The 27,874-nt window shown below is 49.0% G+C and overlaps 1 protein-coding gene across 1 annotated transcript in view; it reads right to left on the bottom strand.

Annotated features, from left to right (window-relative positions):
• The window catches only part of CPNE5 (copine 5), a 103,694-nt gene that overhangs the window by 38,022 nt on the left and 37,798 nt on the right, over positions 1-27,874 (bottom strand). Inside the window, 7 exon segments of the mRNA XM_070360911.1 lie at positions 98-201; positions 16,285-16,348; positions 16,629-16,679; positions 18,726-18,785; positions 20,518-20,594; positions 20,811-20,850; positions 22,273-22,376. Of these exon segments, the coding sequence (XP_070217012.1) occupies positions 98-201; positions 16,285-16,348; positions 16,629-16,679; positions 18,726-18,785; positions 20,518-20,594; positions 20,811-20,850; positions 22,273-22,376 (500 nt within the window).

Genomic DNA, 27,874 nt, shown 5'->3' with positions numbered 1-27,874 from the left:
GACGTCTACCCAGAGCAGGGGCCCAAGCCAGCCCAAGCCATCACCGTTCAGCCCACCCCCCAACCCGTGCCCCTGGAAGTGTTGCCAGAGAACTCACGTTCCATCCTCATTGCTTCTGTAGAACACCAAGAAGGGGTCAGACTTCCCAAAGAAATCCTTCTTGTCCAGCTTGTTGGCGCAGAACTGCATTGTGGCAACGTCCTAGTGGGGAGGAAGGAGAACAGGGGTGTGAGGCAGCAGAGGGCTGGAGGGGGACCCCTGTCCCTGTGGAAACACAGCCCAGGGGCCTGGGGATTCCAGGCACCAAGCCAGTTAGAAAGGACAGCAGCAGTTCACGTTTGCCTGGCACAAGGTGCCAGGCCCTGAGCTCACACTTTGGAAGGTCTCATTTTGTTTTCAGACAGCCCTCCCTGGCAGGTTTGGCGGAGCAGCTGGGCTGTGAAGCTGGCTGCCCCAGTTAGAATCCTGGCTCTGCTGCTTTGCTGCTGCGTGAGCAGACGAGGAGGTGACCTCTCGGAGCCTCAGTCTCCCGTCTGTGACGTGGGCCTGATGACAGCGCACGCCGCAGAGGGACGTGGTGAGGGCTGAAGGAGAGCACGCTGCAGGCACGTCATCCCCAGTCGAGGCTCACACACATGGTGTCATCCTCTTGTACCGAGCGGCTCACAGCTGAAATGACTAACCCGAGCCACTCGGAGCTTGGCCACCCAGCCCCAGAGCCCTCGCGGTCCACATCGCCTCATCCCCTCACAGGGTTGCTTGGCTCCCGAGTTTAAGCATGCCTTCCACATGCACTGACACACACAAGACCCATCTAACTCTCAGGCGGGTACAGCTAGACTGTGACCCCCGCTCCCTCATCTTACAGCTGAGGAGCCTACAGCTCAGAGCAGGGAGCAACCCCCACACGTTTGCCAAACAGAGCCCCAGGTTTCTGCCTCCTCTGATGAGTTAACGGCCCTGGCCGACCCAACCCTCAGCCCAAGAGCACGTGGCAGGTACCCAGGCCCCATGAGGATCCTGGGCGCCTCCTCTCACACGGCTCCTGGCCCCTCGGCTCGCTGTGGCCAACAGGGCACTGGGCAGAGATGCCCCTGCATCCTCCTCTTTGCCCATCCCCGTGTGGGCTCTTCAGCCTGAAAGCTCTGCATCCCGACAAGTCAGCTGCCAACTGGCCAGAGCTTAGGGTTCTGGTGATGGTCCCTGGGGCCTGGCCTGCCCTCAAGGGCCGGGCCTGTCAGGAAATACCCACTCTCTCGTGTTGCCCATTTCTTCTCAGTGGGGAAGAGGGTCTCTGGAGATCAGTCCCACAGCCCAGCGAGGACCAGAGTGGTGGCAGAGATGAAGATGCCACCTCTCACAGCTCAAAGGACATGGTCAAATGTTGGGGCAGGGGGCTTCCCTGGTCGTCCAGTGGTTAAGAATCCACCTGCCAATGCAGGGGATATGGGTTCAATCCCTGGTCCAGGAAGGTCCCATATGCCATGGGGCGACTAAGCCTAACTACTGCGCCCATGCTCCCTAGAGCCCATGCTCCACAACGGCAGAAGCCACTGCAATGAGAAGCCTGCCCACCGCAACTAGAGAGTAGTCCCTGCTCTCCCCGACTAGAGAAAGCCCACAGCAACCCAACACAGCCATAAATAAACAAATTTGTAAAAAAAGAAAAAAAGCTCGGGACGGTGGATACGGTATGTTGGTTAAGAATATGGTCTCTGGAGCCAGGTTGCCTGCTTCCACTCCATCCCTCACTAGCTGTGTGATCTAGCTCCTCTCCCTGTCTGGGCTCAGTTTCCTCATCTGTATAATGGGGGTACAGGAAAGGCTACCTCGTAGGCTTGTCGGAGGATGAAATGAGTTAACTGACGACAACATTGAGGAGTGTACGGCGCACACTGAGTTCTGTGTGTGCATGAGTTATGATGATCTGGGTATTTCTCCCTTTTCCCTCCCTGCCCCTGCCTGTGTGTGGCCCCTGTCCGTGCCCCACGCCCACCTCTACCAGCTCACAAGCCTTCCCTCAAGGGCATCTGACAACAGCAAACAGAGCTCCAACCACTAGCTTATTCATTCATTCATTCATTCCACAAACAGCGATTAGTTACCATCTGTGTAGGCCGGCCCTGGGCTCAGGGCTTTACAGCCTTAGCATATTCAGCCCTCAGAATCATCCTTTTTCATAATAATGCTCATTTTACAAATGAGGATGCTGGAGGTTGCAGAAGCTAGGTAACCTGCCCAAGATCAACAGCTGGCAACTGGCAGAGCAGAAATTCAACATGTATGAAGGCAACATGATTTCAAAGTGATGCCTCTTCCAGCACAGAGCACACTACCCTTCATGAGGCCTGCTTCCCTATATCTTTAGAATCACTGATTTCTTCTGACTTGGGGCAGAGCTGGGCTCCAGTTAGCCTGGGCTGAAGGTTCCCCTGAAGGGAGCCCCTGGGGGCAGTGCCCAGGCACAGCAACCAGCATCCAGAGGTGCCCAGGTAATGTCAGCTTTTATTTTGTGCCTCAGCATTGAGCACCTGAGAGGGACAAGGAGACAGGACTGGGAAACTCTGGGAATCTGAAACCTTCCTGAGAAATCGAGGACTTCGGACCTGGATTAGAGAACGGCTGACTTCTTGAGCACTTACTCGATGCCAGGTGCTGCGTTAGCCCTCTTTACACACACATAAGAAGTAACTCCTCTGGTCTCCCCACTTTACAGATGAGGAAACTGAGACTTTTTAGAGGTCATCCAAGATGATACCAAGGAAACATTTCATGCAAAGATGGGCTTGATAAAGGACAGAAATGATATGGACCTAACAGAAGCTGAAGATACTAAGAAGAGGTGGTAAGAATACACAGAAGAACTGTACAAAAAAGATCTTCACGACCCAGATAACCACGATGGTGTGATCACTCACCTAGAGCCAGACATCCTGGAATGTGAGGTCAAGTGGGCCTTAGAAAGCATCACTGCGAACAAAGCTAGTGGAGGTGATGGAATTCCAGGTGAGCTATTCCAAATCCTGAAAGATGCTGCTGTGAAAGTGCTGCACTCAATATGCCAGCAAATTTGGAAAACTCAGCAGTGGCCACAGGACAGGAAAAGGTCAGTTTTCATTTCAATCTCAAAGAAAGGCAATGCCAAAGAATGCTCAAACTACCGCACAATTGCACTCATCTCACACGCTAGTAAAGTAATGATCAAAATTCTCCAAGCCAGGCTTCAGCAATACATGAACCGTGAACTTCCAGATGTTCAAGCTGGATTTAGAAAAGGCAGAGGAACCAGAGATCAAATTGCCAACATCCGCTGGATCATAGAAAAAGCAAGAGTTCCAGAAAAACATCTATTTCTGCTTTATTGACTATGCCAAAGCCTTTGACTGTGTGGATCACAATAAACTGGAAAATTCTGAAAGAGATGGGAATGCCAGACCACCTGACCTGCCTCTTGAGAAACCTGTATGCAGGTCAGGAAGCAACAGTTAGAACTGGACATGGAACAACAGACTGGTTCAAATAGGAAAAGGAGTATGTCAAGGGTGTATATTGTCACCTGCTTATTTAACTTATATGCAGAGTACATCATGAGAAACGCTGGGTTGGAAGAAGCACAAACTGGAATCAAGATTGCCAGGAGAAATATTAATAACCACAGACATGCAGATAACACCACCCTTATGGCAGAAAGTGAAGAACTAAAGAGCCTCTTGATGAAAGTGAAAGAGGAGAGTGAAAAAGCTGGCTTAAAACTCAACATTCAAAAAACTAAGATCATGGCATCTGGTCCTGTCACTTCATGGCAAACAGATGTGGAAACAGTGGCTGACTTTATTTTGGGGGCTCCAAAATCACTGCAGATGGTGATTGCAGCCACGAAATTAAAAGATGCTTACTCCTTGGAAGGAAAGTTTTGACCAACCTAGACAGCATATTAAAAAGTAGAGACATTACTTTTTCCACAAAGGTCCATCTAGTCAAGGCTATGGTTTTTCTAGTAGTCGTGTATGGATGTGAAAGTTGGACTACGAAGAAACCTGAGTGCCGAAGAATCGATGCTTTTGAACTGTGGTGTTGGAGAAGACTCTTGAGAGTCCCTTGGACTGCAAGGAGATCCAACCAGTCCATGCTAAAGGAGATCAGTCCTGGGTGTTCATTGGAAGGACTGATGTTGAAGCTGAAACTGCAATACTTTGGCCCCTTGATGCAAAGAGCTGACTCATTGGAAAAGACCCTGATGCTGGGAAAGATTGAAGGCAGGAGGAGAAGGGGACGACAGAGGATGAGATGGTTCGATGGCATCACTGACTCAATGGACATGAGTTTGGGTAAACTCTGGGAGTTGGTGATGGACAGGGAGGCCTGGTGTGCTGCGGTTCATGGGGCTGCAAAGAGTCAGACACGACTGAGTGACTGAACTGAACTGAAGATGACACAGTGGCAGTAATGAAGGCACTTAGACTTCAGGGTTGTCCCTCACACCCTCCCAGAAACATCTTTAGCCTTCTAAGTGAACATTTCATGCAAAGTGGGGCACAATAAAGGACAGAAATGGTATGGACCTAACAGAAGCAGAGAATATTAAGAAGAGGTGGCAAGAATACATAGAAGAAGTATACAAATAAGATCTTCACGACCCAGATAATCACGATGGTGTGATCACTCACCTAGAGCCAGACATCCTGAAATGTGAAGTCAAGTGGGCCTTAGGAAGCATTTCTACAAACAAAGCTAGTGGAGGTGATGGAATTCCAGTTGAGCTATTTCAAATCCTGAAAGATGATGCTGTGAAAGTGCTGCACTCAATATGCCAGCAAATTTGGAAAACTCAGCAGTGGCCACAGGACTGGAAAGGTCAGTTTTCATTCCAATCCTAAAGAAAGGTGATGCCAAAGAATGTTCAAACTACTGCATAATTGCACTCATCTAACTCCAGTACTCTTGCCTGGAAAATCCCATGGATGGAGGAGCCTGGTAGGCTGCAGTCCATGGGGTTGCTACGAGTCGGACACAACTGAGCGACTTCACTTACACTTTTCACTTTCATGCATTGGAGAAGGAAATGGCAACCCACTCCAGTGTTCTTGCCTGGAGAATCCCAGGGATGGGGGAGCCTGGTGGGCTGCCGTCTATGGGGTTGCACAGAGTCGGACACGACTGAAGCAACTTAGCAGCAGCAGCAACACGCTGCAAGGTAATGCTCAAAATTCTCCAAGCCAGGCTTCAACAGTACATGAACCGTGAACTTCCAGATGTTCAAGCGGGATTTAGAAAAGGCAGTAGAACCAGAGATCAAATTGCCAACATCCCTTGGATCATCAAAAAAGCAAGAGAGTTCCAGAAAAACATCTACTTCTGCTTTATTGACTACGCCAAAGCCTTTGAATGTGTGGATCAAAGAAAACTGTGGAAAATTCTTCAAAAGATGGGACTACCAGACCACCTGACCTGCCTCCTGAGAAATCTGTATGCAGGTCAAGAAGCAATACTTAGAACTGGACATGGAACAACAGACTGGTTCCCAATTGGGAAAGGAGTACGTCAAGGCTGTATATTGTCACCCTGCTTATTATCTTCTATTCAGAGTATATCATGTGAAATGCCAGGCTAGAAGCACAAGCTGGAATCAAGATTGCCAGGAGAAATATCAATAACCTCAGATACACCACCTTTATTGCAGAAAGTGAAGAACTGAAGAGCCTCTTGATGAAAGTGAAAGAGGAGAGTGAAAAAGCTGGCTTAAAACTCAACATTCAAAAAACTAAGATTGTGGCATCTGGTCCCATCACTTCATAGCAAATAGATGCGGAAACAATGGAAACAGTGAGAGACTTTATTTTGGGGGGCTCCAACATCTCTGTAGATGGTGACTGCAGCCATGAAATTAAAAGATGCTTATCCCTTGGAAGAAAAGCTATGACCAACCTAGACAGCATATTAAAAAGCAGAGACATTACTTTGCCGACAATGGTCCGTCTAGTCAAAGCTATGATTTTTCCAGTAGTCATGTTTGGATGTGAGAGTTGGACTATAAAGAAAGCTGAGCACCAAAGAATTGATGCTTTTGAACTGTATAGAAGACTCTTGAGAGTGCCCTGGACTGCAAGGAGATCAAACCAATCCATCCTAAAGGAAATCAGTCCTGAATATTCATTGGAAGGACTGATGCTGAAACTGAAACTCCAATACTTAGGCCACCTAATGTGAAGAACTGATTCATTGGAAAAGACCCTGATGCTGGGAAAGATTGAAGGCAGGAGGAGAAGGAGATGACAGAGGATGAGATGGTTGGATGGCATCACCAACTCGATGGACATGAGTTTGAGCAAGCTCCGGGAGTTGGTGATGGACAGGGAAGCCTGGCGTGCTGCAGTCCATGGGGTCACAAAGAGTCAGACACAACTCAGTGAGTGAATTGAACTGAAGTCCACTTCTAACAGTTATTAGCTCTACCCAGGAGAAATTTCCAATCGCATCTCATGCTGGATGGAGGGGGCACCTAAATGCTTTCCTGGCAAGCTCCATCCCAAGGCCTAGGAAAAGGAGGTGGCATAGGACCCGGTGGGTTCCCCTCACCTCCCTGAACTGTGCACTGGCTGTGTAATTTGTGGGACCCAGTGCCAAAGGAAAGGGTGAGGTCCTTTTTCAAAGAGTATTAAGAGATTTCAAGACTGTGACAGCAGAGCATTAAGCCAAGAGCAGGTCTTGTATGGCTAAACAGATCATGCATGCATGCTAAGTCACTTCAGTCGTGTCCAACTCTTTACAACCCTATGGACTGTAGCCCACCAGGCTCCTCTGTCCATGGGATTCTCCAGGCAAAAATACTGGAGTGGATTGCCCTGTTCTCCTCCAGGGAATCTTCCCAACCCCGGGATCGAACCCATGTCTCTTACATCTTCTGCATTGGCAGGTGGGTTCTTTACAATAGTGTCACCTGGGAAGCCCCAGTGAACAGATCCCATGCCCATCAAGGGGGTCCTGGCTCCTCCCCCTGGATGGAACCATTAGTAACATCAGAAAACAGAGAGGACCATACTCTGCTGAGGAGGAGCCTCAGCAAGGAACACAGAGCTCTGAGTTCTAGCGAGTCCCAGCAGTTCTTCAAGCCCTCTTCCTGCTTCTTCTTCTAAAAAGTGGACGGGATGACCACCACTGTCCTTTAAAGCTGGACGGCTTAGGTTTTGGTGCCAATGCCACAGGGACCATATGGGCTGGCATCTGGGGAAGGCTGGTGCTCAGGGGACAGTCTGGGAATCCAGGGTCCCTTCAGCCTCCCCAGGACATAACTTGGTGGTTATCACAGTGACCTCTCCCACAGCTGGGGGTCACCTGTGTGACACCCTCACCTGAATGAACACAGATGAGCTACACATGACAATTTATACTGGCTGACTATATAATGTGTGTGTTTTAGTTGCTCAGTCATGTCCGACTCTTTGCGACCTGATGGACTATAACCACCAGGCTCCACTGTCCATGGAATTCTCCATGCAAGAACACAGGGTTGCCATTGCCTTCTCCAGGGGATCTTCCCAACTCAGGGTTTGAACCCAGGTCTCCTGCATTGCAGGCAGATTCTTTACTGTCTGAGCTACCAGGGAAGCCCAATAAAATGCATACATATATTGAAAACAACCAAAATAGATGCCACAAAATCCAGAAGAACAGTCTCTTATTTTTCCTGCCTAGGAAACCCCATGGGGGGCCCTGCAAGATCATCATGAAGGGGAGTAGAAATATCAGAAAAATATTAATGCAGAACTTAATAGACCATAACTTCAGGGACCATTTAGGGCTCCACTGGGAGGGCCATGGTCCCAGCACAGCACCTGACAGAGAAAAGAGTACAAAGGAGCCACAGCCCCTGATTAGACCCCCACCCCACCCCCGCCGTCTGCCAGCTGAGCAGCGTGGGGCAAGCAATTTCACCTGTCTCAGCATTTCCTCTGGAAAATGGAGACTTCCCCCTGAGACTGTTTGGAAGACCAAGGGAGATAATATATGTTAAGTCCCAGTCCACAGAGCCTAGCATAGAACAGCTGAAAGAATCAGAGCCACAGCAGAAAACAACACAACATTGTAAAGCAACTACACTCTAATACAAATTTAAGGGGCTTCCCTAGTGGCTCAGTGGTAAAGAATCCACCTGCCAACGTGGGAGACACAGGTTCAATCCCTGATCCGGGAAGATCCCACATACTTCGGAGTAACTAAGCTTATGTGCCACAGCTATTGAGCCTGGGCTCTAGAGTCCGGGAACCACAACTATTGAGCCCATGTGCTGCAAGTACTGAAGCCCACACACCCTAGAGCCCGTGCTCCAAGAGAAGCCACAGCACTGAGAAGCCTGCACACCACAACCAGAGAGAAGACCCCGCTCGCCACAACTAGAGAAAAGTCCATGCACAGCCAAAAATAATTAAATAAATAAAATTTAAAAAAATTAAATAAAAGAATCAAAGCCAATACTTTCTGAGTGCCATTTACTCCTAGGCCGACCCATATGAAATTGCCAGTGTCCAGCTAGTGTTTATGATAAATACAATGATTATTCCCATTTTAAAGCTAAGGAAACTGAGGCACAGAGAGGTTAATACTCTTTCCTGAAGCCACAAAGCTTAATAAGAGGAGAAGCTTAGATTGAAACCAGACAGTCTGGCTCCAAAGATTAATAACTGAGATTCCAAATGATGACCCTGAATCATCAAGATAAGTTTAATTATGTTCTGCAGTCTCAGTTTGAGAAGTCAGAGAAGTGTGAAATCCATTTTAGAGAAGTCTCCTCTGTGCAAACTAGTCCAGAAAAAAAAAGATAAAAGATTGGCTCTGAAATTCATCTAACTGGAAAAATCCATCAGTGAGCCACACCTCGTTCCCCTACCGCACCCCCATAGCAAATATGTATGCGGCGTTGATAGAGATTTATTTGGCTGTTCAACTTGATCTGTCCTCCCTAACACCATCTAGACCCAGTAACATTTGCCAAAAGCCCATTATGATAAACAGTATGGGGCCATTCAAATCCATGGCCATAAGACAAAACTTCAAGGACTTTCTAGCTGTAACCAAGGCACCCTTCCTCTCTAAAGGGTGCACAACCCATGGGGAGCCCTTGAGACAAGGAACATGGAGCTGCTGAGGGACTTGCTTTTGAAGGTGGCTATGGGTTATGGGTTATGTTGGGCTTCCCTGATGGCTCAGACAGTAAAGAATCTGCCTGCAATGCAGGAGACTCAGGTTTAATCCCTGGGTTGGGAAGATCCCCTGGAGAAGGGAATGGCTACCCACTCCAGCATTCTTGCCTGGAGAATCCCATGGACAGAGGAGCCTGGTGGGCTATGGTCCACGGAATTGTAAAGAGTCAGACATGACCAACTAACACTTTCACGCTTTCACATGGTTTATGGTAATAATCATATTTACTATGCTTTGTTCCTCTTAAATAAGGGTTAATAAATGAATCAGCCCTTGATATACACGTGACTCCAGAAGAGGCAATAAAATGTACTGGGCAAGCAGGATTAGGGAGCAGCAAAATCTGGCCAAGGGTCAAAGATCCTGCTGTTTGACATTCTCAGTCAGAGAGAGGGGGGCTCCCTGAGCACATAAAATGCCTTTCCCAAACCAGAAGCATCTCTGGAATCAACTGCAGGGATGGTAAAACAGCTCCGGCAATATATAATTTTCTGCAATTTCTGCCTTTTCACCTCATCTTTTTAAAAAACATATTAAGTTCTTCTCTAACAGCAGGATTGCTTCAATTTGCATCTTTCCGCATGTTAATCAGGCTGCTGGCGAGACCACAGCGCAAACAGCCTTTCTCTCTGGGGTGGTGGCCTGGCCTACTCTAACATGTTAGCCCTCCCTGACCCAGGAGAGGGCCTTGGAGGCCAGAGGTCAGCAGGTGGGCTGAAGGCTGGGAGAGGGTAGCCACAGCCAGGAGGGGAGAATGGAAGGTTACTCTGGCTTGAGTCTTGCTGGCAGCCCCCAGGGTGAGAGCCAGGATAAGGCCAGTGCAAAATTTAAGCAACTCCAAAAATCTCAGTAATCAAAATAAAGATTTTAATGCGGTATTTAAAAAAAAAAATGCAAAAAAAAAATTCCATGACATGTAAAATATCAAAAATCTATTTTAAATAAAATAAAGCCATTTACAAATAAAGAAACTGAGGTACAGAAAGGTCAAGCAACTTGCCCAGGGTCACAGAGCTAGTAAGCAATGGCATTTAGTCTGGATCCAGAGCCCAAGTTCTTAATCGCTTTGCCCTACTGCTCATATTCTGTACCCTAAGAAACACTTTTAAATAGATGTGGAACAGAGTGACATTTATGGTCTTCTCCTTAATATTTGCTATGTTTTCCAAATTTCCTGGGATTAGTGTACTGTCTTTTTTAGTCAGAAAAATGAAGACATTGAAAAGAAAGAACCTGTAAGGGAAAAGAATCTGAAAAAAGAATGAATATACGTAAATGTATCACTGAATCGCTTTGATGGCAACCCACTCCAGTATTCTTGCCTGGAGAGTTCCATGGACAGAGGAGCCTGGCGGGCGACAGTCCATGGAGTCGCAGGGTTGTACGTGACCGAGCACGTGTGGTCACATACACACACATACACCTGAAATTAACACAACATTGTAAATCAACCATATCCCAATATAAACTAAAAATTAAATTTAAAAAAGGTAAGAAAATGAATCATTAGCCACAACTCAGATTTAGCACTCCTCCAGTGTGAACACAACTCAGAGTTGGGGGTGATTCTGTGACCACGGACCTCTGGAAGGGCTCTAGCCCCAGAGCCCCTGCTTGCCTGGGCAAGCCTGCAGAAGCAAGAGACCTGGGTGTAGGCATTAGGGGTGGTGGTGAAGACTCCACAGGCTACAGTTTATTCTCACGTAGATGGCGAGTATTCAAGCCGGTCTAGGAGCTGGGCCTGTCTCTAGACATCGACTGAATAACCACGTTGAGGTCAAGCTGGTTTTTCTCTGCTGTTTTAATGATTGGCTTCTCAAGCAAGCCAATCAGCTGTGTATTTGTTGATGTGGTCATTCACAGGCGGAGAACTGCAGATTGACCATTGTTCCTCCCACTCATTGAGCCTGTGTGTCTAGGATACTAACCAAACCCCATCAACTAAAGTTCAAAGAAAAATGGAAGAAGTCAGCTACGAGAAAGTTCAAGGTATTAATTACATTGTTTCCCTTTAAGAGAACAGATGTGATAAATTATGGCCCATCCATACAACAGAAAATTGATATGTAGCTATTAAATATGTCTTCCAAGAATATCTAATGACATGGGAAAAATAAATCTGGATATCATATTCTACTAATTATAAGAAAAAACTATATACTGGGACACACAGGAAAAAAGCCTTGGAGGAAAGGCTTCAAAATGTCAACAATGATTATCTCTTGGTGATGTTTCTCGTCTGTATTTTCAACTGTCTGTTGGGAACATATTATTTTTTCAGCCTCAGGAAAAATGTTTTTGATTTCTTTCATTCTGTGTGTTGTTGTTGTTAACCAGAAAGATGATTTCTAAGACCAAAATATTGCAAACTAACTTTTTAAAAGGGTGATGTCTGGGACTTCCCTGGTGGTACGGTGGATAGGAATCTGCCTGCCAATGTAGAGGACATGGGTTTGATTCCCGGTCCGGGAAGATCCCACAGGCCATGGAGCAACTAAGTCCATGTCCCACAACCACTGAACCCGAATGCCTAACTACTAAAGCCCACATGCCATAGAGCCTGTGCTTTGCAACAAGAGAAGCACCACAACTAGAGTAGCCCCTGCAAGGAGAGAAAGCCCACGCACAGCAACGAAGACCAAGTGCAACCCGAAATAACTGAGGACCTGCTCTTCCTTTAAAAAATAAAAAATAAAAGGGTGATATCTGAATGCTGATTTTTCATCGTGCAACACACATAGCTGTGCTAACCACACACACACACACACACACATGCACACACAGACACACAACACACACACACACACACATGCACACACAGACACACAAATCATTCCCAAAGATCAACCTGCTTATTCTGGGAATCAGAAGACCTTCACCACTTCCCTCACTTCACCTTACCTCTTTATTCCTATCTTTCTCCCGGAATCTTCCCAAGACTCACATATGCAGACACTGGGCTCTCTCTGAAGTTTGTCTTTAGAACAATGAGAGTTCTGACTTTATCAGGACTTAAAGCTAAGCTTCTCATCCACAAAGTCTCACACCATCTGGCCCCCACATTCACCCACACCTTGGTCTCTCTGATGTCACTCACTATTGTTTTCCTGCTCTTTCCTTTCCAAGAGCTATGGTATTCTTTGTCTGGACTGATCTTCCTCTAGGTAGCTGCAAGGGCTGACTGCCTCACCTGTATGTATTTTGGCATATTATATGGTATGTCCAAGAATTTTCCTTCAGGATAGTAAAGAGTACTGTGAAATATGTGTCATAAAAAAGAGGCAACGGGTCTGACAGGATTGATGACCCTGCTGTACAGTCATTGCTGGCTGGCAATTTCTGTCTTTCACACAAAATTGAAAACTTTGGGAGGGCATGAACTGAGCCCAAGCATATTTGATGAAATGAAATGAATGAAAACACAAGCAGGCTTTGTTATTGTTCAGTCGCTCAGTCGTGTCTGCCTTTTTGTGACCCCATGGACTGCAGCACACCAGTCTACCTTGTCCTTCACCATCTCCTGGAGCTGGCTCAAACTCATGTCCATTGAGTCAGTGATGCCATCCAACCATCTCATCCTCTGTCATCCCCTTCTCCTCCTGCCTTCAATCTTTCCCAGCATCAGGGTTTTCTCTAATGAGTCGGTTCTTTACATTGGGTGGCCAAAGTATTGCAGTTTTAGTTTCAGCATCATATTCTAATGAATATTCAGGATTGATTTCCTTTAGGATTGACTGGTTTGACCTCCTTGCAGTCCAAGGGACTCTCAAGAGTCTTTTCCAACACCACAGCTCAAAATTATCAATTCTTTGGTGTTCAGCCTTCTTTATGGTCCAACTCTCACATCCATATATGACTACTGGAAAAACCATAGCTTTGACTATACAGACCTTTGTTGGCAAAGTAATGTCTCTGCTTTTTAATATGCTGTCTAGGTTGGTCATAGCTTTTCTTCCAAGGGACAAACGTCTTTTAATTTCATGGCTGCAGTCACCATCTGCAGTGATTTTGGAGCCCAAGAAAATAAAGTCTGTCACTGTTTCCATTGTTTCCCCATCTATTTGCCAGGCTGCTGATACCTAGAAGGAGATGGGGAGGGATAGCTGCCAGGTGGAGCTTTGGCTTCCTTGGCTGGTGACAGGTGAGTCACACTCTCACCAGTGTGTGCAGGGACCTGACTGGATGGCATTGAGAATGTGCATCTGGCCAGGGACTTGTGGCTCCAGAGCGAGGCTGTCTGGCTGCCTGGCAGGCCTAGGGGCAGCTAGGGGTCTGGGAAGGGGAAGCCTAGGAGCTATTCACCACCTGCACCCACAATACCCTCCTGCCTCTCTCTAGAAGTCCAGCCACTCATCAGGCCTACTAACAGCTACTGGCCTGACAAAGCCCATAGCTGTTGCATGTGCCATGAAGGTTCAGAACTTCACTGGATGAGGGAAACACTCCCAGACCACAGGCTTGGGTTAGAATGCTGCAGTCTTAAGCAGGCCACTCCAACTTCTCTGCATCTGGACACTGGGTCACTCACACCTACACGGCCCTGAGTCCCACGAAGGTGAAAGTGTTAGTTGTTCAGTTGTGATCCCTTGGACTGTAGCCCACCAGGCTCCTTTGTCCATGGGATTTTCCAGGCAAGACTACTGAAGCGGGTTGCCATGCCTTTCTCCAGGGGATTGTCCGGACTCAGGGATAGAACCCCTGTCTCCTGCATTGCAGGCAGATTCTTTACTGTCTGAGCCACCAGGGAAGCCCCCTGAGTCCCATGGTGAATGATCAAATAGTGTCAACACGAGAGTCTGTCAACTGTGAGGACTATGCAAATATTGGTCAGTATTACATGCAATAATCACTGTTTTACTGCTGACCATAATGAATTCTTTGGTAATTCAGAGGCCTTTCAGGAGATTAAGCTCAGCCTTGTCAACATCAAGTATCACTGAATAATATCTGGGGTCAAATTCTGATTGTTGGAACTTTCTTGGTATTTAAATTCTCCATGAGAAGGGTTTTTCTATAACCCATCAAAGTATGCTGATGACCCTCTGGAGTCAACTCTAATCCTTCTCTGGTCCCTGACTGCCCACACCATCCCCATGGATGAAAGGAGGGTTTGTCTGCTCCAGCAGAATATATTCATTTGAGCAGGAAGCCCAGCTCTGGTGAAAAACCATCTCTCAGACTCCACCCTCTTCCTTTGATCCTCCTACTGAATGCTGGGATGACAGAAGCAAAGCCGATCAGATGTAATTATTTTAATTCAGCCAGATGCTGGGAATTAGTCTCTTTTTCCTTGCAAGTATTCTAGGGAAAGACAGAACTCAGCCAAAGATGCCCCCAAAGAAAAGGAGCTGACAATCTCAAGAGGAAGGGAGGGAGCCCCCCACCCCCACTTGCTCTGAAACTGCTTAAATCAAAGAAGCTGCTGCCATCCGTGGATGCAGGGGGAGGAGGGCAGAGTGGGGGAGGAGGAGGAGAGCCTAAACACACACTGTTTACCAATCCCAGAAAACGAGACCAATAGCAGCACCCAGCACCATCTAGAGCTTTAGAATTTCCAAAGCACTTTCGTTTGTATTACTTTGTCTAATTATAAACCAGGGAGGAAGCCACCGACTGAGTTAGAAGCTGAGGGCAAACTGAATTTAGGTTTCAGGGAATTCAGATTCGGTCTTCCCCAGACACCCACTAGGAGGAGAGCCCCTCGGGCACGGTCACCTTCACATCCTTTAATCCTCACAGCAAGCTCCAGCATACAGGCGGAGAAACTGAGGCTCAGGAAGCTTGAATAGAAGCTCTAGTCTACATATCGGCTGGGTTCTTGCCCTTGTTCTCTCTGAGAAACTCTAATACTCTGGCCACCTGATGCAAAGGACTGACTCATTGGAAAAGCCCCTGAGGCTGGGAAAGATTGAAGGCAGGAGGAGAAGGAGATGACAGAGGATGAGATGGTTCAATGGCATCACCAACTCTACAGACATGAGTTTGAGCAGGCTCCGGGAATTGGTGACGGACAGGGAACCCTGGCATGCTGCAGTCCATGGGGTCACAAAGAGTCGGACACACCTGAGTGACTGAACTGACTCTCTCCCTTGTAGGGACTCCAATAGTGTCCAGATCGCCAGCATATACAGGTTATACCCACATCCCCTAAACATTTGGTTTGGGCTTCCTGTTCATTCAATTAAAGATTCACAGAAGAGCCTCTGTGATCACCTACTGCACGCCCCACCCTCTGTTGGTGTACATGTGGGGGAGGTTTAGTCCCGGGGTCAAGGTCCACCAGACCCACAGAGGTAAACAGACAAGCAGAGAAAGCAGATAGAGCAACTGTGTTTGAGCAGATCACGACTGAAGCGACTTAGCAGCAGCAGCAGCAGCAGCAGCCATTGCTGTACTTCCCAAAGAATATCAATTCTGTGTCTTATTCCCCAACTGGAAGCCCCTGAATGCAGAGTTTGAGACACTACAGCCTCGTTATTAAAGACCCTGGCTACCCCCCAGCTCCCCCCCAGTTGTCCCTACCTCCTGCTTCTCTGCAGTCCCACAGAAGAAGCAAAACCAAGGGCTGCGTAGGACTGCAGACTCTGGCTTCCCAACATACACGCGCGCGCGCGCACACACACACACACACACCAACCACATGCTCTCACCCCCTCAGCCCCATGTAGGGGCATCACCCTACTCCAGAGCTAAAAGGGAAAAATGACAACTAAATGCTAAGCGCCCAGCCTCCCAGACTGAAAAGGCCTCTCCGCTGCCAGTGTTGGTGCCAAGGCAGTCTTGGCTCAAGGACAAGTGAGCGTGGCCGTGACGGGGAGTGGACCAGGGCTCCCAGCCCAGCTCAGCGGCTGACCGTGGGCGAGCTTTTTCCTCTCCCTGTGCCTCAGTCAGCTCAGCTCTAAAAAGGGGAGACATCTTCCAGCTCCAAAGCTGTGGACTTCTACGACAGCCAAGGTAGACTGAAGAGCCCTGCCTTCCCCCATTGCCTCCAAGGACACCCTGCGGTCCCAGGGTCCCAGGGAGGCCAGCCTGCCCTCCATCCCCCCCCCACCCCAGGTCTTGTCCTACAGTCCCTCTGCCACTCACCCTGCAGTTGCTGAGCTCCTCAGCGGACAGGATGATGGTGCCACATTTCTTCCCTGGGACACCGCTGAGAGAGGAGAAGATGAGAGAATGGAAAGTCGGACAAAGACAGAGCCACAAGCCTGAGCTCTCCCTGAATCAGCCCTCTTCAGCCTCCCCTCACCTCCCCACCACCATCCAGCAGATCTGCTCTGAAGCCCCTAAGAAGACAGAGTCTCCTGTGATCTAGGGCGCTGCTTCCTGGGCCAGGCCCCCAGGCCTAGAGTTGCCCCACCCCCTGCTCCCCAAGAGCCCACCAAGAAGGGTACTGTCTGCATTGAAAGTCCTAGAAAAGCATCCAGACTCACCCGGAGGCTTCCAGACCAGTGGTTCTCAAACTTTCCGTCCAGAGACCACTTCTGTGGGCAAAAGACCTCGTGGGCTAGCCACCCCACCCTGCACCCAGCTGATCCCCAGAGTCCCGGAACATCCCAGCTCTGAGCCACTCTGATCCATTGGAGGACGGAGAGCAGTAAGAGGCAGTGAAACAGGAGGATGGGTGTACTCTGGGTGGCAGCTTGCCAGGCCGTCTCCCATGGCTCCCTCCCCTGCAACTTCTTGGCTGGGGTCTCTCTGGGGGAGAGAGATCTCAGCCAACCCTGAGGCTCCTCTGTGAGGTGGGCGACCAGGACGTGAAGTTGGCCCCCCTCCCCCAGAGAATCCTCTCTAGGGGAGCAAGTTCCCAGGGTGGGGTTTTACCATGACCTCTTCCTTTGGTCAGGAGGGACCCCACCCCGCCCAGGTACTAGCCCATCACACTCCGATGTTTAGGACTAACCCCAGGGTAGGGGGAGGTCCCTTCCAGCCCCTGGGAGGGAGAAGAAAATGGCAGCCGTCCAGTAGCTGTGTGACTTTGGGCTCATTACTGCACCTCTCTGAGTCTCAGTTTCCTAGCCCATAAAATGGGTGTGACTGTAGCATCCATTTTACAAAATAATATGCACACACACCGTGCCTGACGCGGAGGAGGCCTCAAGAGCACCATTTCTCTCCCTGCCTGGCTCCCTTTACCACTCTGCAAAGCTGATGAAATGCAGCCCACACTCGAGCCAGCCTCAGGGCCACAACATGCTGGCTGCGGATCACATTTAGGAGAACCACTGATGGAGCTCTCTCCAGTGCCAGCTCTTGAAGGGAGAGAGTCTCAAACAGAGGAAGCAGGGGAGCTGGCCCTCTGCAGGGGGCTGATGAGATAGCTCAGATCCCTCCAGATGAGGTGGCCAGAGCAGGGCTGCAGCTGGAGTGTCCCCTGCCCCAGCCAGGTGGCCAGCTTGTCCCCCTAGACTTGGGCAGCCAGCTGAGTAACCCAAAGCCCTTCCACCCCCAGCCAGCCCTGCCTGCTGGTAAAGATTGATTTGTTTGACCAGGGAGATAGAATGCTCACACCAGCCTCCTCTGTCCAATGTTTCTCCATCTGCTCCTCTCCTTGCCTCTGAGCCCCTCGTCTATTTCCGATCTTTCCTTCCACGCTCTCCAGCCCCAGTCAGCTCCCACCTGCCTGGCCTTTCTCTCTCTCCCTCCCTTCCCACTCGCTCTCCCTTTCTGTTTCTCTCTCTGACTCCTGCTCTCTCTCCAATTGCTGCTTTTCTACTCTTCTTGTAAATTAGCATCCATACCGTTCCTGGGCTGCGGACATCCCTGGGTCCCCTGAAGGCCCCTTTCCTACATCCTGCTAGTCGGATGGACAATCCAGCTACTGAGACCCCAGCTTCTAGAGGCCCTCAGCAAAGGCCAGTGGCCCCTCCAGGTGGGTCCCCCAAGCAGATGCTCCCTACCCTGGTCCCCCTAGCCCCTGCCAGGTGTGGACCCTCTTGCCAACCAGGAGAGGAAAGGGAAGGAGTGGGAGGGTCTCTGTGGCCATATTTGCATGAGGCCAGCCAAAAGCAGATGGTCAGGGTTGGGGCTGGGGGAACGTGGCTAGCCCACCACAGCTGGTAAGGAAATGCGGAAAGTGAGGGTTCAGCAGAATCTACTCTGTGAGGAGGCTGACGTCCAGCAGTGGAAGCACTGGAGAAGAGGGAGATAAAGACAAGGGAGGACAAGGCTGAGAGGCGGGAGGGCGAAGAAACCGGGCCTGGGAGAGCACAGGAAGGAGGAGGGCCCAGTCCCTGCTGATGCCCAGAAACGGCCCCTACCTCTAAGCCCCACCCTGCACCCCAAAGTCCTCTGACCTCTGGGGTTGGGGATGCCAGAGCTCTAGCCTGGGTTGGGGGAGGGCCAGCTGCAGAGTGGCCCCAAGCGCCTGGGTCCTGTAGGAGGGACCCAGGACCCTCTCTGTGCCCCTGAGCAGGACTGAAGAAGGCACAGTGGTGGGAGCAGGGACGGGACCAGGACCCCAAGGCCCTCTTCTGCAGAGCTGGCTGAATGTCTGAGGACTCCAGGGCCAGAGGTGTCTGATGGCCTACCCGTTGGACACAGCTGGCATGGGCTTGCCTGTCCTGGAATTCAGGCTGAACGCTCCTATTCTGTGGAGAGAAAGAGCATGTCGTGAGCTGAGTATCCCCGTCCTGAGAGGCCAGAGCTCTCGGCATCACCAAAACTCTTGGAGACAGGTTTCTGTTCTGGATCAAACATCAGAATAGGTCCAAGAGCCACAGGCCAGGGGAAGGAGAGGTATTCTTCCCAAACCTAACAAGGTGAAGCCCTGGGCAACTTCACCTCAGAGGTTCTTGGGGTGTGTTTCCTGGACAAGCAGCATCACCTCCCCTGGGGACGTGTTACACATGGAAATTCTTGGGCCCTTGCCTGGACCTGGGGTTGGAGCCCAGCAGTCTATGAAACCAGCCCTCCAGGGGATGCTGGTGCCTGCTTCAGTTTGAGAACCTCTGCGTGACCTCTCTGAGCCTCAGTGTGCAGGCTGTGAAATGGGGAGATTGACCTCGTGAGGTCACAGAGACGAAACACTGTCTGGCCCAGAACAGACACCCATTGGAAGGAAGCCATTCATAGGTCTAGCCAGGGAAACAACTAAACTTGGCCATGTGGAAGCTTCAGTGGGGGAGTAGGCCCCCTCCTTCACCAGCACCCTGCGTCTCCACATTTTAGATCCTGTTTGACCTTTAAAGCTCCTCCCACTGGCTCCTCCCCAATCCAGTCTTTCTCCACCCCCCAGAAGGTGTGCCCCTGCACCCCTGGAGGGCCAGGGGGCAGCACAGGAAACAGACCCAAATAACTCAGGTGCTTTTGACCCAGGCAGTTGGGAGCTGAGAGGGACAGACACACACTGACTCCTGGGACCCAAATTCTATAAGCTTCAGAGCCCTCAAACATGGGATTACTCCCTATTCTCAAGAAATGATAGCTATTTATCACTATATTCCGTGAAGCCAGAGGATGACACCTTTTGGGGGACAAGGAGGACTTTCTGGGGGCTCTGAAGTTTCCACATAGTTGTTGGGGGTCAGAGACAGGGCCTGGGAAAGAGAACAGCCCCCGCCCCCCAATAACACATTCTGCAGTTACTGATCATGATGAGGGGACAGCGTCCAGTGTGAAATTGGCAGAAGCCGGGGCGGGGGGGGCGGTGCTTTTCTGCCCACCCTACCCTGTGACCTGGACAAATGTCCCAGTTTGCAGGCCTCTCTTGCCTGGGCCCTGCTCCTGGGGGTTCCTGAGAAACAGGGACAAGAGAGGTCACCCCACTGTGTGGGCAACCCTGGCTGGTCCCTTAAGCCACCCCCAGGCTCCACTGTGAGAAGCCTTGGGACTCTTCATGGCAGAGCCTGTTCAGTGTAATAGTTTCCCCCTAAAGCACTGAAAACCCTATGATGCAGGGGCAGGGTGGGGTGGGGAGGGCTTCGCCATCCGAACAATCTGAAGGCTACTCTATGTGAGCAGATCCCTAGGTTCAAATCCTAGCTCTTCTACTTCCTAGCTATGTGGCCTTGGGCAAATCACTTCCCTCTCTGGGCTTCAGTTTCTTCCCCTATATAATGATGGGGTGGGGTGGGAGTGGACTACATAAGGTCTCCGGCCATTCTAAGGAATGTGGGGCTCTAATAAGTGAGCCGAGGTCCCTCCAAGATAATTGGGTTAAACGTCCTGCAAGGCCCTTTCAGTCTCCATACTTCTGACTGCCCATGATGACCGGCTGACGGCTTGCCCCTCCCCTGAGCTAGCCCTCAGCAAGGATGAACAGCAAGTTGGACCATCACTGAGGAAGCAACCCAGACAGCCTCCACTTCCCTGTATACTTACGTGAGGGACTTCTCCAGGCGGCTCCCAGGGGACCCCACAATCTCTCCAAGGGTGCAGAAGGCCTGGCCCAGGAAATCCTGCACATCCAGGGTGCAAAAAAGACCACTGTCACCCACTAGGCTCACAGTCGTCCTGCCTCCCCCATCACCCCACATCTGGATATACGAGGGCTGTGAAATGACAGGATGTAGCATCAGACACACACTCTGTGTCATAGTGAAGCCCAAGGCCAACTCAGAGTTTGGCATTTAGGAGATTTTCAGAATTGCTGGGCAGGTGCTGGCAGAACTCACATGTTTGGATAAATCAGGACTCTTGGAGTCAACATCATACCTGCAGGGAACACAGAGAGATGGTGAAGGCAGCTGGGGCAGCCTGCCCTGAACTGTCTGGCTTCTTGAGCTGAGCCAGAACCCATGCTCTCCCCAAACCAGGCACTAACACAGTGGACATTTCTGGGAGTAATAGCAAGGAGACAAATATGGTAGCCTTCTAAGGTGCTAGACCTGGTGTGTCTTTTGATCTGGGTGATAAATGGATATCAAAATGCATCATGGGATTGGGTTTGAGCACTTCACTATATATAAGTTATGTTGTTGTTTAGCCAATAAGTCATGTCCAACTCTTTGCAACCCCATGAACTGCAGTCCTCCAGGTTCCTCTGTCCATGGGATTTTCCAGGCAAGAATACTGGAGTGGGTTGGCATTTCCTTCTCCAGGGGATCTTCCCAACCCAGGGATCGAACCCACATCTCCTGCATTGGCAGGTGGATTCTTTACCACTGAGCCACCAGGGAAGCCCAGATGTAAGTTGTGTATGTGTTAGTCACTCAGTAGTATCGGACTCTTTGCAACTCCATGGACTGTAGCCTGCCAGGCTCCTCTGTCCATGGGATTCTCCGGGCAAGAATACTAGAATGGGGTGCCGTGCCCTCTTCCAGAGGATCCTCCCGATCCAGGGATTGAACCTGTGTCTCTTGTGTCTCCTGCATCAGCAGGCAGGTTCTTTACTACTAGTGCCACCTGGGAAGCTGACTTCCCAGCAATCGGTTGCATTGACTGCCCTGGGCCTTGAGTCCTCCTATTCCTCCCTCCACTTTTGTCTCCTTTTACTGCATTTTTTTCCCTTCGCTCCCTCTTTGCCAACCCCTGTTCCCCATTCCATCCACAATTCTCTGGGGGCACAGTCCTTTCTAACCACCCTATACCCCGAACAAAACAACAAAACACTCCTCCACCTACTCACCAGACTGAAACCCCCCTGTCACCTTTAACCTCAGGAGAGGGGCACTCTGCATCCATGTGATGAACACATAGATGCTTTGAGTCTGATCAGCCAGGTAACCTCGGCAGGAGGGGAAACTGGAGGGGACCTGCCCCCAGAACCAGCTTTGACAGAGGAAGAGTTCACTGGGGACTTGGGCTCCCTGGAGGCAGAGCTGGAGTTGCCCCCAAGATCTTCCTCAACCACCCGCCCCAGAATCAGGTAGCTTGCCCAGTGCCCTTCCACACTAGACAAATGGGGGGGTGCCTTTGTTCCCTCTCCCCACCTCTCTTCCATCTCCTGATGTGGGTGGGGCTGGACTTCAGCTAATAGTCCCTTTTCTCCCAGGTCAACCCTGGGCTTCCTCTGATATGACAGATCTCTTACCTTCCCGAGTGAGGAAACTGCTGCCCCAACAAGAAGTCCTGGAGCCCCACCTCCCAACCGTGGTTCCCTCCCCAGCTCCAACCTCAGCACCATCTTCTACTTACAGGTCAAAACGGAGGTTCTGCTTCTCCTCGAAGAAGTAATCCACGATGAACTTGCGCACGAAGTCGGGATTGAGTGTGTTGTCGATGACTTCAGTGCGTCCAAACTGCAAGAGGAGAAGGGGCGTGGGTCTTGCAGCCAGGCTGGAGGGACTGGACTCAGAGACTCCCCAGTCCTGAACCCAGTAGTAATGGAAACCACACCTCTTCCAGCCCCTGACCCCACCCTCATCCCCTCGTCAAGGAGAGAGCTCCCTCATCTCACAGTGGAAGCCATCTACCTTTGGTTCTAATCTCCACTGCCATCCCCTTACTCTCATTTTCTTTACATAGGTTCCACTCAAGTGAGAGAGTGTTTTTTTTGTTGGCTTTTTTTTGGCTTGTGGGATCTTAGTTCCCCAATCAGGGATCAAACTGGGATCTTTAGCAATGAAATCACAGAGTCCTAACCACTGGATGGCCAGGGAATTCCCAAGTGAGATGGTTTTGATATCTGGACATCTGAGCAGGCCCCTCACTTGCCCACCTCCCTGCCTTTGCCTATGCTGTGTCCTTCACCTGGCCTCCCCTTCTCGGCCAGTGGCGTGTCCTCCACTCTTCCAAGGTCCATTGTTAATGCTGCCTCCTCCAGGCAACCGTCCTGATTCCTCCAACCAGACACCTCTCTGTGAGCACACTGAACTTGTGCTACCTCTATGACTACCTTCCTTCTTGGACTCATTTCGATTTAGGCGTACTGATTTGATGCCCTGATGGTAAAGGCAAGGCAGAGACAGGGGCTGTGAGATCTCTGAAGATCCCTTCTCCTGGTGTTCATGCCCTTGTGTAATCCTCTCCCCTTGAACGTGGACTGGAGTTAATGGCTCGCTTCTAATGAAGATTGGACTAGAACACAAGTCACTTCTGAGGTTATGTTATAAATGACTATGGCGGGGCTTCCCTGATGGTCCAGTGGTTAGGATTCTGCCTTCTATGCAGGGGACATAGGTTTGATGCCTAGTAGGGGAACTAAGATCCCACATGCTAGCGGGAAACTAAGCCTGTGATGCACAACCAGAGGAGCTCCCATAACAAAGGATCACACCAAAGACACAGCACGGCCGAAAAAGACTATGGCTTTGTCTTGGGCACCTTCCCTCTCTCCTGCTCACTGTGATGAAGCCAGATGCCATGGTGTGAGCTGACCTATGCAGAGGCCCATGTGGCAAGGAACCACGGTGGCTATCAGCCAACCCACCCCTGAGAATCTGAATCCTACCAAAAACCACTGAAGGAACTTAGAAGTGGGATCCTGCCCCAGCCCAGCCTTGAAAGGACTGAGGTCCTGGCCAACGCCTTGACGGAAGCCTTGTGAGAGACCTTGAGGCAAAGGATTCCACAAAGCTGAACCCAGATTCATGACCCTGTTGTTTAAGTGGCTAAAGTGTGTTAGTCTATCAGTCTTGTCTGGCTCTTTGCGATCCCATGGACTGTAGCCCGCCAGGCTTCTCTGTCCATGGAATTTTCCAGGCAAGAACACTGGAGTGAGTTGCCATTTCCTCTTCCAGGGGATCTCCCCGACCCAGAGATTGAACACGAATCTCCTTTGTCTCCTGCATTGGCAGGCGGATTCTTTACCACTGAGCCACGTGGGAAACCCCATGTGGTTTCCCATGCTAATGCTTAAGGACTCAGCTCCCCAGAAGTCCAGCTCTCCAACTCCCGCAGTTCGCCTCATATCCCTATGACTGCACTCACCACACGCCCTAACCGTGATCTACTCTTTTCATCCCAATAGATAGAGCTTCTCAAGCAATGGGAGGATCCACGTTTTCCTCATCTTTCACAGATGATTATAGCACCAGCAGCTGCTGTAAACACTTTGCACCATATTCCCTTAATTAATCCTTTTATGGTAGGCTTCCCTATTTTATGGATGAGAAAATGAAAGCACCGAAAAGCCAAGTAATTTGTCTAGAGTCATAAGGCTAATAATTGCTGACTTCAGGCATTCTGGCTCATGTTCTCTAAGCATGTTGCCCTACATGTAAGGTTCTGAGAGCAAGGACAGCAGAAGCCCACTGCTCCCAGTGACTGGTGCAGAGTAGCTACTCATTGTTGAATGAAGTAAGATAGAAGGAGGAAATGGATGAGAGGGTTTGAGTTCCAACTTTATCACAAGCTGATTATGTGACAAGATCAGAGACTTTCAAGGCCTCAGCTTCCTCATCAGAAGATGGAATATAACACTACTTGTTCTGGGACTACCCTGGTGGCCCAGTGGTTGAAAATCAGCCTACCCAACCTGAATGGGAGGGGAGTTTGGGGGAGAATGGATACATGTATACGTATGGCTGAGCTGCTTCGTGATTCACCTGAAACTATCACAGCATTGTTAAGTGGTTATAACCCAATAAAGAGTTTAATAAAGGTTTAAAATAAAATCAAAAAGAATCTATCTGCCAATGCAGGGGACACGGGTTCGATTCTTGGTCTGGGTACCATGGCTACTGAGCCTATATTTTAGAGCCCATGTGCCACAAGAGAAGACATCATAATGAGAAGCCTGTTCGCTGCTGTTAGAGAAAGCCTGAGCACAGGAACAAAGACCCAGAGCAGCCAAAAATAAATAAATAAGAACACTACTTGTTCTGCTTGTTTCTTTGAGTTATCCAATTCAATTCAATGATGAATTCAACAGTTTTCAAGCACTTATAAAGTAGGCCAGGCAGCGTGGTGGGTCCTGGGCTACAAAGATAAATAGAATATGAATCCTATATTTCAGGACTCCTCTGTCGTAGGTGAGACAGCTCAGACTCAAATAATAACTACAAGAGAGTGTGAGAACAGTCATCACAGAATTACATGCAAAGGTCTAAGGCAGGGTGCACTCCTCTGGCTGGGGAAGCATGGAAGTCATTGAAACGTACCAAAAAGCAGATCCCTGGGTGTCCTGTTTCACATACCAGTCCAGGTATCTGATTTCATAGAGCTCTGCATCTTTCATTACCTCTGAGCTTTTTTACAACTCTGTAAATTACAGAAGGCATAACGTAATGCAAATGATTCTTATCCACAGAAATGCAAATAAATTTCCCTCAGTGGGATGCAATTGATTATTTGATTATTACCCAGTGGATTTGCATCTATTTGTACATTCATCTCAGCATTCGTGATTGTGTATGTGCTCGCGTTGTTGGATTTGAACCAGTAATAACATCTTACTGGTTCCCTCATTAATGAATAAGTTGAATAAAATTTTGCTATGTGTTCAATTTATATTTCTGTGGGAATCATTATTTTATCTTTAAAAAATGTATCCTTTAACAAGAGATTTTTCAAAATAACCCATGCTTGGAATTCCCTGGTAGTCCAGTGGTTAGGACTCTGCCCTTTCACTGCCAAGGGTGAGGGTTTGATCCCTGGCAGGGGAACTAAAAATCCCAGAAGGCTTGAGGCAGGGTCAAAAAAAAAACAAAAAAAAACAAAACCCATACTCAAGCCCTACCACAGGCCAATTAAATCCAAGTCTCAATGGGTGGGGTCTGAACAACTGTATTTTTCAAAAGTTCCCTACATAAGTTTAAGGTGCAGATGGTGTTAAAAATAGCAGATTCTCAGTAGGAACACAGGGTCTTCCCAGGTGGCACTAGTGGTAAAGTACCTGCCTGACAATGCAGGAGACATAAGAGACGAAGGTTCAGTCCCTGGGTGGGGAAGATCCCCTGGAGGAGGGCATGGAAACCCACTCCAGTATTCTTGTCTGGAGAATCCCATGGACAGAGGAGCCTGGAGGGCCACAGTCCGCACGGACAGGATTGAAGCAACTTAGCATGCATGCAGGATGAAGGAAGAAAACTAACATTTATTGAGCCCCTTATTGAATAGTCAGTAGATTAAGTGGATCTTTATAGTTGAGTTATTTCAAATCCTAAAAGATGATGCTGTGAAAGTGCTGCACTCAATATGCCAGCAAATTTGGAAAACTCAGCAGTGGCCACAGTACTGGAAAAGGTCAGTTTTCATTCCAATCCTAAAGAAAGGCAATGCCAAAGAATGTTCAAATTACCTCACAATTGCATTCATCTCACATGCTACCAAAGTAATACTCAAAATTCTCCAAGCCAGGCTGCAACAGTACATGAACAGTGAATTTCCAGATGTTCAAGCTGGATTTAGAAAAGAAAGAGGAACCAGAGATCAAATTGCCAACATCCGTTGGATCATCAAAAACGCAAGAGAGTTCCAGAAAAACATCTACTTCTGCTTTATTGACTACTCCAAAGCCTTTGACTATGTGAATCAAAACAAACTGTGGAAAATTCTTCAAAAGATAGGAATACCAGACTACTTTACCTGCCTCCTGAGAAATCTGCATGCAGGTCAAGAAGCAACAGTTAGAACCAGACATGGAACAACAGACTGGATCCAAATCAGGAAAGAAATACGTCAAGGCTTTATATTGTCATCCTGCTTATTTAACTTCTATGCAGAGTACATCATGTGCAATGCTGGGCTGGATGAAGCACAAGCTGAATCAAGATTGCAGGGAGAAATATCAATAACCTCAGACATGCAGATGACACCACCCTTACAGAAGGAAGTGAAGAAGAACTAATAAGCCTCTCGATGAAAGTGAAAGAGGAGAGTGAAAAAGCTGGCTTAAAACTCAACATTCAGAAAACTAAGATCATGGCATCCAGTCCCATCATTTCGTGGCTAATAGTTGGGGAAACAATGGAAACATTGAGAGACTTTATTTTTGGGGGCTCCAAAATCTCTGCAGATGGTGACTGCAGCCATGAAATTAAAAGATGCTTGCTCCTTGGAAGAAAAGCTATGACCAACCTACATAGCATATTAGAAAGCAGAGACATTACTCTGCCAACAAAGGTCCTTCTAGTCAAAGCTATAGTTTTTCCAGTAGTCATGTATGGATGTGAGAGTTGGACTATAAAGAAAGCTGAGCACCGAAGAATTGATGCTTTTGCACTGTGGTGTTGGAGAAGACTCTTGAGAGTCCCTTGGACTGCAAGGAGATCCAACCAGTCCATCCTAAAGGAAATCAGTTCTGAATATTCATTGGAAGGACTGATGCTGAAGCTGAAACTCCAAAAGTCTGGGCACCTGATGCGAAGAACTGACTCACTGGAAAAGACCCTGATGCTGGGGAAGATTGAAGGCAGGAGAAGGGGACGTCAGAGGATGAGATGGTTGGGTGGCATCACCAACTTAATGGACATGAATTTGAGCAAACTCCCGAAGATGGGAAGCCTGGCGTGCTGCAGAGCATGTGGTCGCAGAGTCGGACACGACTGAGTGACTGAATTCATCTCATCCAATTCTCACAAAAACTCTGTGAGTTGTTACCCATTTTGCAAGTGTGTGCTCAGTCATTCAGTCCTGTCCAACTCTTTGTGACCCCATGGACTGTAGCCCACCCGTCTCCTCTGTCCATGGGATTTTCCAGGCAAGAACACTGGAGTGGGTTGCCATTTCCTTCTCCAGGGATTTTTCAAGTGAGCAAACTGAAAATCAGAGGTAAGTGACTTGCCCAAGGTCACAGAGCTAGGCAGAGCTGGGTCTAAACCTAAGTATGTCTAACTCCAAAGCTCCTTATGTTTTT

The sequence above is a fragment of the Bos mutus genome, chromosome 23 (genome assembly GCF_027580195.1).
Source record: "Bos mutus isolate GX-2022 chromosome 23, NWIPB_WYAK_1.1, whole genome shotgun sequence".
Classification (NCBI taxonomy): Eukaryota; Metazoa; Chordata; class Mammalia; order Artiodactyla; family Bovidae; genus Bos; species Bos mutus.
Note: the sequence above shows the minus strand (reverse complement) of the source record. Positions and strands in the feature narration are given on the sequence as shown.